This window comes from Protobothrops mucrosquamatus, unplaced genomic scaffold (assembly GCF_001527695.2).
Source record: "Protobothrops mucrosquamatus isolate PMUCROS unplaced genomic scaffold, P.Mucros_1.0 scaffold_211, whole genome shotgun sequence".
Taxonomy (NCBI): Eukaryota; Metazoa; Chordata; class Lepidosauria; order Squamata; family Viperidae; genus Protobothrops; species Protobothrops mucrosquamatus.
In genome coordinates this window covers 826-13407 of record NW_015386287.1, presented here as the reverse complement: position 1 = coordinate 13407, position 12582 = coordinate 826, and the positions used below count along the sequence as shown (strand labels likewise).

At 34.6% G+C, this 12582-nt stretch overlaps 1 protein-coding gene across 1 annotated transcript in view; it reads left to right on the top strand.

Moving 5' to 3' along the window:
- TTC7B (tetratricopeptide repeat domain 7B) overlaps positions 1-2296 on the top strand; it is a 15744-nt gene extending 13448 nt beyond the window's left edge. The window contains exons 3-4 of the mRNA XM_015826614.2: positions 1078-1246; positions 2256-2296. Of these exons, the coding sequence (XP_015682100.1) occupies positions 1078-1246; positions 2256-2296 (210 nt within the window). The remainder of the gene's footprint in view (positions 1-1077; positions 1247-2255) is intronic.
- Positions 2297-12582: the final 10286 nt, after the last annotated feature.

Here is a 12582-nt window from a genome sequence, read left to right as displayed (position 1 = left end):
CCGGAACGCGGCGGAACCGCGTTCCGGCACCTTTTTCCGGGCCGGCCGCACCGGAAATAGCCCCTCCCACACCGGAAATAGCCCCTCCCAAATTTTACTTGCATTCCTGTTCTCTAAAGGGGCGGTCCTAGGGTTTGATGAGGGCGTGGCCAGGTTTGAGTTCCGCCACCTTTTCTCCGAGAAAAAAAGCCCTGCCCATCAGGATTGAATTCCAGGTTGTGGGCAGTGTTGTAGCATGTAATTCTACATTCTAACCATTGCATCACCAGGAACATGATGAGATTATGGTATGGTATCGTATGATATTTATTTTCTTTGTACATTGTCCATGATTACATAGTTGAGTTGAGCAGTATATTAATGGTTTAATAAATTTTAAAAAATCATTTCCTCAATGCCCCCATTACTTGATGCTTATCTTTGTTCGACTGCAGTACTAGCCTTGCTAATGTACTTTTTAAGTCCAAGAGAATAATACTAATTTGATTCCTTACATTAATGGATATTTGATTGTATAAAGATTAAAATTTATTCTTATTTCAAAATACAAAAGCAAAATGCAACTTTTATGTTGCAAAGACATTACTCTTCTTTTTAGTTACAAAGGTACCTATTTTTAAAACTATGAAGTTATATGTTAGTTGTATACTTAATATTTAAGTGCTACTTTTACAAAGGTTGTTTTAGAAATTACAGTCTTAAATTATACTGGTCACTTTTCTTTCTCATAGGGTTTTTATAGACATAAAACAGGTAACGGGAGTGCAGTTTAGACCATCTTTAGTCTTAAGGATATAAATATAGCATAAACATCAATTTAAGGAATAAAGAATATTAGATTAGTATATCAGGATTTTTGAAACTGTTTTGTAGGATCCTAGGTTGCCATGAGAACTAAGAGTTTTGAAGTTTTGAATACAATCAATTTTCTATCACTAGAACTTTGCCTGTGGATTAGGCGTTCTAGGGATTTTTCTTTTTAATGAATAACTTCTGTGGCCTAAAATACTTTTAAAATCCCATGTAGGATATTGCCTTGTATCTGATACCTGCTGCTTGCCCTCTTCTTTTTTCTAGCCAGAGTTCTTACAAGAAGCCCATTTAGTTATGGCCAAATTAAATTATGTAGAAGGCGATTACAAAGAAGCTCTTAATACATATGCTAAAGTGGGAATTGATGACATGCAGCTTGCTGCTGTACCTCCTTATCGCTTAAGAATGATTGCTGAAGCATATTCAACCAAAGGTAAGATGACTTTCAATGTAATTATGACTTGCTCTCCCCCTTTATTTATTTTTTTCATTTCTCACTATACTGAAACTTGATGACACTCTAAAAGAATGTAAATGACCAGATGTCTGCAAGGAATATAAACCCTTCCATTCCCTACCATCCAGTCAGAGCTGAAGAAGTTTCTTGGATGAGAAGTGAAACATTTTCAAAGAAAAAGAAAAACAAGAAAGTCCAATTGCCTCCTGAAAAAGCACCTTTGGGACAACCCTGACCTCGATGACTGAGATTCTCCATAGACACTGAAACTTGATAGAAAGCGTGTTATTAATTCTATGACATGGAGCAGGGGTTCCCAATCAGGGGTGCGAGATGATATTCCAGGGGGTGCGAAAACTTGGGTTTTCAAAATTATAGTGTATGTGCATAATTCGTTGCCATTATTTTGAACTTTTGTAAGGGGTGCGAGAATACATTAGAAGTGTTCTAGGGGTGCAGGAATATATCAGAAGCATTCTAGGGGTGCGGAATATAGAAAAGGTTGGGAACCACTAACATAGAGCAAAAGACATAAAGCAAAGAGAGGGATGCATTATTAGTAAAGATAAGAAACCTAGCAAATTTGTTTTAAAAATGCACAGTCAAGAACAAATACTTTTTAAAATTAGACCTATATGGTTCATATTCATTCAAAGTACACTGTAATTTTTTTCTGTGCAGAGGGATTGCTTCTGTCAAAAGTATTATATTAGAGTTATAGATTATGATGAAATCATTCTTGTCACACGAACAATACAATTTGCCTTCTCTGCTTTCTGTGTTTGGCCTTTTCCCCAAAAATGTGAGATGTTGTAACAACAGGAAGTTTATAATTGTCTCCAAAGTCTTGCAGAATTCTGATGCCTCACACTTGTGAATGGATGTTTTTATAATTTCTCTTGTGCTGAAGCCAAGCTAGAAATTAGTTGCCATATTACCTAACATATATTGATGTGGAAACTCTGTGGTCTAAAATTGTTTTCAGAGTGTTTAAAATCTTCAAGTGGAAGTGCTCTTATTGAATAAATTTTTATTTCAAAATATTTTAATTATATCCTGGAACTTTCCTATTATAAGTATTTGAATGCTATGGAAATAAAAAGCATAACTCCAATTACAATTCTGTGCTGACAGAGCACAGAAAAACTCAAAGAAGTAATGCAAGATGGGACAATGTGGAGAGACCTGGTCCATAAAATCATCAAGAATCAGACATGACTGAATGGATAACATCATCATCATATTGATCATGGTGTTTTGTCCCAGCAGATGACAATATCTGGCATATCTTTTCCACACTTAACAGATAAGCAAATTGTTATCTAAAATTCCAGGGCTATAGGCTAGATTGGAAAAAAATCTTGGAAGAAGGCAGTGGCGAACAATTCCATTATGTGATTTAAAAAAAACATCCATGAATGAGCCTGACTCAAAAGAGATTTTACAATAATGATCAGTTTTCAGTTGCCTGTTATTTATATTTCAGTTAGCTCCTGAAATAAATATGGATGCATTGCTCACAGAAGTAGAACTGATAAAATTTTCATAGCTACATCTCAGGAAAAATACTCAGAGAGAGGTGATTCTACAATACTTAATACATTTCTTTAGGCATTTTCAAAAGGTGAAATTAGATAATGATGTTTTGGAATATTGCAGAAATGCTTTTGTTTCTGCTTGCTTATGGATGTACTTTATTAATGTGAACAATATCTACAAGGTAAATAAGGTCAGATACTAGATTTAATTAGTTCTGCCTTGTTTATGAAAATGTGCAAAGCTTGTGTAGCTTCTGTAGGTGGCAGTGTTGATTAAGGATCAAGATTATTGTATTTTATGTGCAATATTCTGAAAATGCAATCGTTTATACTCATCAGAATATAGAATACAGTTGGAGGTTTTACTGACAAATGGCATAGTTGATGCTTGTGATGATGATGTCTAGAAGAATAACTGTATGGCAGATGTTATATTGTTTCTACAATATACAGAAGTTATAAACTTCCAGAAGTTATGTGCTCTGCAGAAAAACATACGGTATGGTAAGCATATTGTGGTGATGATAGTTTGAGTAGACAGGTGGAGAATAAAATTTTCCTTTTTTTTAAAAAAAAAAATCTGATTATAAATTCATAAGACATTTCTTTCTTGAAATAATTATTCAAGTTAGACAAAGAATGAATAGATTCATTCTTGCAGCCAGTTTTAAAAAAGTAATTGGGATTCATTTCCCTAATATAGTTAGGATTTAGACTAATGGATGTAGTGAATGTAGAATTGGTGAACCAATGAATGTGGTGGGGGATCCCTGACACCAGGAAGATCTGATGGAAATGGTTTCCTCAACACCATTTTGTTCATTCATAAGTTTTTTATTATAGCTGTGCTTATGTTGGTCTTAGGAGCTGCCTGTACTTTCTTTAGAGACCTGTGCAAAAACCTACTTATCTGTTGCAGCATTCCTTATGTCAGGAGCAGATCCGTATATCCTGCTTCTGTGCTTTTCTTTTACAGTGGCACTCTGGCTTTTTTTTAGCAGTTTTTTTTAGCAGTTTAGCAATTTTATTAGCTACTGCTAATAAGATTGTATTTTAGGGTATTTTCTTACTGGTACTAAATAACTGGAATAACATCATAATTGCTCTGCTTGAGCTGTTTTTCTCCATTCCTCTTCCAAATTTAAGATACCACCAGCCTCTTGTTGCATGTTATTTTATAATTTAAATACACTGAAGATAATTCTTTTCAATTGGCTCTCATTTCATTTAAAATTATTGTTGCTGCAATATTTTAAAAAAACATTTATTTATATACCCAAGTGTTCTTCCTAAAGTACGGTATCTTGTATCATTCTCAGTAGCATCTTAATGTGTTGTTGGAATCTAGCTGGCTCTCTTAAATTCCTGAGAACAAATGTACCTCTTCATCTATTTAAATTATTTTTTTATATTTGTAGGTGTGTGATTCTTAACCTATTTATGAGAATTTATATAACAACAACAACAACAACAATAATAATAATAATAATAATAGTCCAGTGGTCTAGTCCAACCACCTGCTCAGGCAGGAAACCCTGTACCATTTCAGACAAATGGTTGTCCAGTCTCTTCTTAAAAATTTCCAGTGTTGGAGCATTTACAACACTGGAGGCAGGTTTTTCCACTGATTAATTGTTCTAACTATCAGGAAATTTCTTCTTAGTTCTAGGTTGCTTCTCTCCTTGATTAGTTTCCATCCATTGCTTCTTCTCCTGCCTTCAGGTGCTTTGGAAAATAGCTTGACTCCCTCTTCTTTGTGGCAACCCCTGAGATATTGGAACACTGCTATCATGTCACCCCTCGTCCTTCTCTTCATTAAACTAGACATACCCAATTTCAGCAACCGTTCTTTATATGTTTTAGCTTCCAGTCCCCTAATCATCTTTGTTTCTCTTCTCTATACTCTTTCTAGAGTCTCAACATCTTTTTTACATCGTGGTGACCAAAACTGGATGCAGTATTCCAAGTGTGGTCTTACCAAGGCGTTATAAAGTGGTATTAACACTTCATGTGATCTTGATCCTATCCCTCTGTTAATGCAGCCTAGAACTGTGTTGGCTTTTTTAGCAGCTGCAGCACACTGCTGGCTCATATTTAAATGATTGTCCACTAGGACTCCGAGATCCCTCTCACAGTTATTACTATTGAGCAAGATACCACCTATACTGTACCTATGCATTTGGTTTTTCTTGCCTAAATGTAGAACCTAATGCACAAGTAAAATGGCCCCTAATTAGCTTTATCATTTGATCCATCTGTTATCCACTTTAGTTGTTGTTTAGTTGCTAAGTCATGCCTGACCCTTCGTGACCCCTTGGACCACAGCATGCCCCCCCCATCCTCTACTGTGTGCTGGAATCTGCCCAAACTCATGCCCACTGTGTCAATGACACTATCTAACCATCTTATCCTTTGCCGTCCCCTTCTCCTATTACTTTTAACCTTTTCAAACATCAGGGTCTTTTCCAATGAATCCTGTCTTCCCATTTGATGGCCAAAATACTAAAGTACGATAAGAGCTTCGGCTTCAGTATCTACCCTTTCAAAGCACAGTGGGGTGATTTCCTTTAGGATTGATTGATTTGATCTCCTTGCAGTCCAAGGGATTCTCAAGAGTCTTCTTCAACAGCACAATTCAAAAGCATCATTTCTTCAGCACTCAGCCTTCCTTATGGTCCAACTCCCACAACCATACATTATAAACTTTTATCCTTTTGGTACTGTCCGTGGGGTTTTCTTGGCAAGGTACTAGAGTGGGTTGTCATTTCCTTCTCTATCTGTGGTGGCCCTGCACATCTTAGCTCATAGTTTCTTTGAGCTGCCAAAGCTGTTTTGTCACAACAAGGTAATGAAAGGGATTCATTTTAATAAGGGATCCAAAATAATTTATTAAATTAAACTTAACTTGAAATAAATAAAAAAGGAAACAAAATTCCTTTGAAATATCTCTAAACCTATAACTGAAGAAGGTGATATGAATGCTTTCTTATTCTTCCTAAAAAGTATCCCAAATATTTTAAGTGGTTATAGGAATGTTTCACAAATCTGTTAGCATAAGAGGATTAAAATTGTATATAAAATCCTGATTCTTTTCTTTCTTCTATTCTCTCCTTTGAAGCCAATAAATATTGTGTGATACAAATTTATCATAGACCTATTTAATTGTATTTTAGTGTGATCTGTATATTCATGAATCTCACATATTTTCTCACCAGCTACAACTATGGCTTCTCAGTTACATGCAACAGAATTTTCAGAGATATTAATGCACAGTTAGTTGTGGTACTGTTTTTAGTATTTGACAAATGAAAAGAGATTGACTTAGTCCCAAGTTATTTTCTTAAATTAAATTGTCTTTCCTTTAGGTCTTTGTCTAGAAAAATTACCAATATCCTCTTCAACAAGCAACCTCCATGCAAATCGTGAGCAGGAAATTATAATGTGCTATGAGAAGGCCGGGGATATAGCCCTTCTGTATCTCCAGGAAATAGAAAGGGTAAGATGGGAATAGGTAATCTCAATAAAGTAACTAATTTTCATTTTTTATTTTAGTTTACTTTTTCTCTTTCCCGGGATTACTCTCTTCTGTATATGGCTTTAAATTTCTTTTTAAAAAGATCCAACAATTTACTATTTGGTTTAAATAACCCATTCTTCCCTCTACGTATATAGTTTATTTTAATAATTCCAGCTAAAAAACAGAAGCATCAATCCTCTTTTATCTGTTCTAATTTTTTACATGCCATAATAGGGTACCCATTATTTCTTGGAATTGAATAACCTCCATGAATGACTGATTTCAGGCATTCTAGATGAAAATAGTCCATTATTTTCTATTGAGAATTATATGATTCTTTATCCCTGCCTTAAGAAAATGACTTTTCTGCACAAAATGCAGAAAAACTTCCCTGAATAGAATTCACATAATAAAAGCAGTTTTCCCTATGATATTCTCAAGTTTTCTTTGGTAATGTGCTAAAACTTGGTTTTTAATGAAAGCTGGCATTCCCATGACTTATTGATTGTGTGATTTTTAAACAACATAGAGTTGGCTGTTCTTTATATTCCTACTTTATTTTCCCACGCTATAAAATGGATTCATAGGAATTTATTATACTAAATTGTTACTTAAATTTCAGAATGCTGCTATAAGAAGCATTGTATCATTTTTTTCCTCAGTTTTTTTCCATAGCAGTTGCAACTTATATGAACATTTAATGATGGGATGATTGTTATTTCCATTCATAATATTTGTCTATATCAGTGGTGGCGAACCTATGGCACGGGTGCCAGAGGTGGCACTCAGAGCCCTCTCTGTGGGCACGTGTGCTGTCCCCCCAGTTGTAGGCCTTCAGCTGGGTTTTATAAAACCTTTTTGCTTTAGGTTCAATCAATCAGTCAATTTCAACTCGTTGTGGGGGGAAAAAAAGATCTTGCAAAGTTGGAATTGATTGAACTTTTTAGTCCCACCCAGTCTGCTGTTACCACCGCAGCTACGCCCACCCAATGGGCCACACCCACCCGGCACCAGATAATGTATAAGTGGGTTTTGGGTTGCAGTTTGGGCACTCGGTCTCTAAAAGGTTCGCCATCACTGGTCTATATCCAAAAAAGGCAGCTTATTTTGCAAACCAATGAAATACAATAATAGATTAAAATAAAACATATAACATCATGAGTCTTATAAACAAAATCAATCAAACCAGCCAAATTTTCCTACCATTTCTACACTAGTCATATTTTCCCATTCATGTTTTTATTTAGGTTTGAGTTTCATTTCAGGAAAACTTTACCATTTTTATGACAGAGCTAAAAATAAATAAATTGTGACCAGTAGTTACCTATCCTTCTTTTAAAGGCTATTTTAAATTGAAATGATTCTAGGTGAAAAGCAATAATGGACAGTAAAGTTAAAGAGTTTGAAGTTTATTTATTTACCGCACTTGTATATTACATCTCTTAGCAAAAACACAGCAATTATTTGTAAAACTGAACAGGGATAACTGAAGGGACAGAGCCTCTTTACCCACAAAAAAACTTTCTATGTCAGGATGATCAGGGTTTGTTTTCATTTGTGGGGTGAATTTTCATTTTAAAATTGAGATAGAATTGGCATAGATGCCAAAAATACCTATTTTTTGATGGTTTGAAATTATTGAAAGGATGAAATTGGTACAGTCCTTGAAAGTTTTTAAATATGCTGATTTTAGCAAAACCAAAAATTAAGCCATAATCAAGATAAAAGTCAAATTATACCTGAAAATCAAGAGCCAATTTTAGGTGCCACAAAATAGTTACTGGAGACCTTCACACAGGCTGCGTATTGCCAACCATTGAGAATAGATTAATGCTCCACAAATAAACCAACATTATTCTAAACTGTGTACCCATTTGTATTTATTAATATATAGAAGATTGGCATGAAGGTCACTTGTGTCGATGAAGAAAACTTGCTTACATGACAGCCCTCTTATGCAGTGGGCCAATTGTAGAGAATGTTTTGTCTCTGTCTCCCACTGGTGAAGGAAGAGATTATTTGGGGGAATTTATCCATTTATTTCTATGATCTAGATAATAATTACCAATATGCAGAACAGAAGTCCTAAGCCTGGGCCTGGAGCACACGAACAAGAACTTGGATATTTTTTAGAAACTGGACTTCAGAGAGCCCATGTCTTATACTTCAAAAATGGGTAAGATTTGATTGGATATTCTTCTAATACTATTTTGGTATTAACCATTCTAATAATATTTTGCTATTAACCATTCTAATACTATTTTGGTATTAACCAAAATGATTTAGAAAAACCTTGGGTTTTGTTGTAAGATTACACACTGATTACTAGTGGTGCAATATTCTAATGCAAAGAGAGAAAGGTGTGTTTCGGATCTGATGTTTATTAGTAGTTCCTTCAAAGGCAGGAATACTTTAACCTTTCCTTAATTTAAACAGGTATTTCCCCCCCTCCCCCAAGAAAAGGTGTAACTGTTTAGAGGAGTTGCTGACAGATATTCTGAATGTGCCTATACCAAATCTAAATCACCTTTTCCACTTTAAAACAGAATGCTGCACGCCTTTGCAAAATACATATGTTTTTGTAAATACTATCTTGCACTTAATAATTTATTATTCAATATATTTTCTGGGGATATGTTATAAATTATATTATAACTTTTCTCAGTATCGTGTTGAAGCTTTAATAATAAAGAGTCCTAAAGACATAGCATTGTTATTTTTAAGTTTTTCCTAACTCTTCATTTGGTACTTAATTTAATATTATGTTTTATGATAAATATTCAATAGATTGATGACACATTTGACCCCTACCTCAGGCTCAGCCTGGTCATCTTTTACAGTTAATTGCTTATCTGATTTTATAAATTCCATTATTAGTCTTTTAACAAAATGTCTGTAACTCTACTGTCATTATTTAGTTAGATGAAAAAGAGAATAATAAAATTTCATTTTTCGAATACCACAGTGGTAAAGTGGGGAAAGAGTGTGTATGCTCATACAGTATTCTGTTTTCAAAGGAAAGGTAGAATCAATAGAATTTTGCATAGTTAAAATAAATGATTGTAATTGTTTAACTCATCAAACTTAAATCCAGATTACATAAAATATTAGCTTATTTAAATGATAGTGTATGAAGTACAAGTTTAGGTTTGGTCATTTTGGTCAGTTAAATGGTACAGTAAGGCTGTGCAGAAGTCCAGAATTGAAGAGAAAAGATTATTTAAGTGCACAGATACATCATAAAGGTCTGTCTTTGTAACAGTGAACAAGTGTTAAGGCAGTAATATTAGGATTGTGTGTGTAAATTTAACGAACTTCAGCTTTGTTGTGGGCATAACATTCAATTTATATCTTTTTCAGCATCATGGCATCATTAGTGATGCCTGAAAAATTAAGATAATAACTAACTTCATGAGAATGAAGTCACAGTCCCTGTTGACATTGTCTATACTTGGATCATATCATGTATCTCTAAATATACTGTATCTGCAAACTGCTTCTCTATTTTCATTTGAATAAGCTTTTCTGGAAAATGAATAACCAGGAGATGTTTAGTTCAGCTGTTTTATGGGAACTCTTTTCCTGCTGTATATCTGACTCTAATCCCTCAGACAATACATTTTTTTAGTCTGATTTGGTAAAACTGGAATAGTACTCAAAATACAATTCAAGTGTTTCATGCAAGAATAACTTTGGATTGTGTGAGTGAGTGTAATAGATTACTCATATTAAGGAATTAGCGGATATTAATTTTTCAGAAATCAAGTTTTAATGGACACATATAGCCAACAGAAATTGAGTTGTTGAGGTTTCCCAAGAAAAAATGGGGAAAAATATTGAAGATAATTTTGGTGTGTTTGTACTTTTAATCAAGACACTGAGTAAAAGGACAAATTCTCAGTGAAATTTTTTTTAAAAAAGTGAATATTGCAAGCTTGCATATATCTCTCATGAACTAGATTCTTGCCGAGTTCAGTGCGATTTGCATATAAGTATATACAGGACTTAAAAACATTGCAATTCTTTTTCTTTATACTGGAGAAAGGAGTAGGTTCCACAGGTGATATACAAAGGTAGAATAAGATCCCTCATTAGCCTTATGCTTATTCCTAAAGAGCATATGGAGATCAGGCTAAAATTAAGAGGAATATTAGTTGAATTAGACTTGGCTAAAAAATCTTTTACAGCTAATTAAGAGTTCTAAGAGAAAGGTTGCTTCCATCTTGTTTCCTCTTTAGTTTGCTTATCCCTCCCCCCCACTGTTTGAGAGTTCATTAGGGTGAACTTGATTGTTGATCAAGCTGATTGTTATTGATTTGTGTATTTTTTTTGACCAGGCTGCCAGGTTCATTGTAGTGATAAAAGATTATTTTGATACAGTATATTGTGTTGATTTATATGTTCATGATATTTTAATTATTGTAAAATTAAATGTAGTAATATAATAATTGTTACTGTAAACCAGCCAGAATTGTGGGAATTATGTCATATTGAAATATTTGTGAATAAATAAAGAAACAAGCAATGTCTATTACCTTACCTCCCCTGGCAAATAAAAACCTTATACCATTTCGGACAAATGGCTGTCCAGTCTCTTCTTAAAAACTTCCAGTGTTGGAGCATTCACCACTTCTGGAAGCAGGTTGTTCCATTGGTTAATTGTTCTAACTGTCAGGAAGTTTCTCCTTAGTTCTAGGTTTCTTCTCTCCTTGATTAGTTTCCATCCATTGCTTCTTGTCCTGCCTTCAGGTGCTTTGGAGAATAGCTTGACTCCCTTTTCTTCGTGGCAGCCCCTGAGATATTGGAACACTGGTATCATGTCCCCCCTCGTCCTTCTCTTCATTAAACTAGACATACCCAATTCCAGCAACCATTCCTTATATGTTTTAATCTCCAGTCCCCTAATTATCTTTGTTGCTCTTCTCTGTACTCTTTCTAGAGTCTCAACATCTTTTTTACATCGTGGTGACCAAACCTGGATGCAGTATTCCAAGTGTGGCCTTACCAAGGCATTGTAAAGTGGTATTAATACTTCACGTGATCTTGATTCTATCCCTCTGTTAATGCAGCCCAGCACTGTGTTGGCTTTTTTGGCAGCTGCAGCACACTGCTGGCTCATATTTAAATGATTGTCTACTAGGACTCCAAGATCCCTCTCACAGTTACATACAAAATAATAGCAGAATCTTACTTTCCAATAACAGTATTTAAAACTTTAACATTATGAGTTAAGAAAGTTAATAAACAGGATTTATACTAATTAAAAATATAGATAGCTGCTACTCAACAAGAATAATCTGAACTTTAAAAAAAGCGCAAATGGACTTTATTTCAGTGACATAATTAGGATTAACTAACCACCATTTACAGTTTAATGCTACTAAGAGTTTTCAGTTGATTTTTGGCACTTTTAGAAGTATAGTAAACCCTCGATTTTACAAATTTTCATTTAGTAGATTTCATATGCAGCGGAAAAAATCTGAATTCAAACTCTTCCCTGATCAAGTCAATGGTTGCTGCTTCTATGCATGTGCAAACAAGCATTATACTTCATGATATTAGAGGCATTCTTCATGTCTTTCATATGTGCTAATGTTTGGGATACTGTTTTTATAAGATTCTGTAAGCTTTTTGTAAATATTTGGTAATTGCTTTATTTAATCAGTGATGGCTGCAAAGGGAGGCAAGAAGAAAAAAGATCCCACTTCTCCAATGTAATAACTTTTATTGATTCCTTATCTGATCACGAAGTCCAGCCTTATTACCCCCACTTCCATGCTTTTAGGAAGATAATCACACAGAAGCAGTAACTTCCAAGACTCAGTTAAAATTGGACACTTTCTTGAAATCAGTCAGTCATCCTATATCATTACTGAAACCGAGCACACCTGCAGCAAACAACCATCAGTAAGGTAAGTTTTCTCATGTACACACATTTGTGGTATAAAAAAGAAATCAAATTTAATGGACATTCAACTTTAGTCAACATCCATCCTACCAGGTAACCTATAAAATCGAGGGTTTACTGTATTTTCTTTTTTTCTATATCTTCTATATGTGCAGCCTTGCTGACTTAACCATTTGAAAAATGCTGCTGAATGCTGGTACCGCTTGCAGATGCTCATGGTTATCTCTCAGTCACTCCCCTGATTGTACCCCTGTAACGCTGGCACATTTTTGGGACCTTTGGGTCAGGATTGGACATTGATGTAGCCATGTAGCTAGAGATTGGAAATAGTACTTTTCCAGAATGCAAT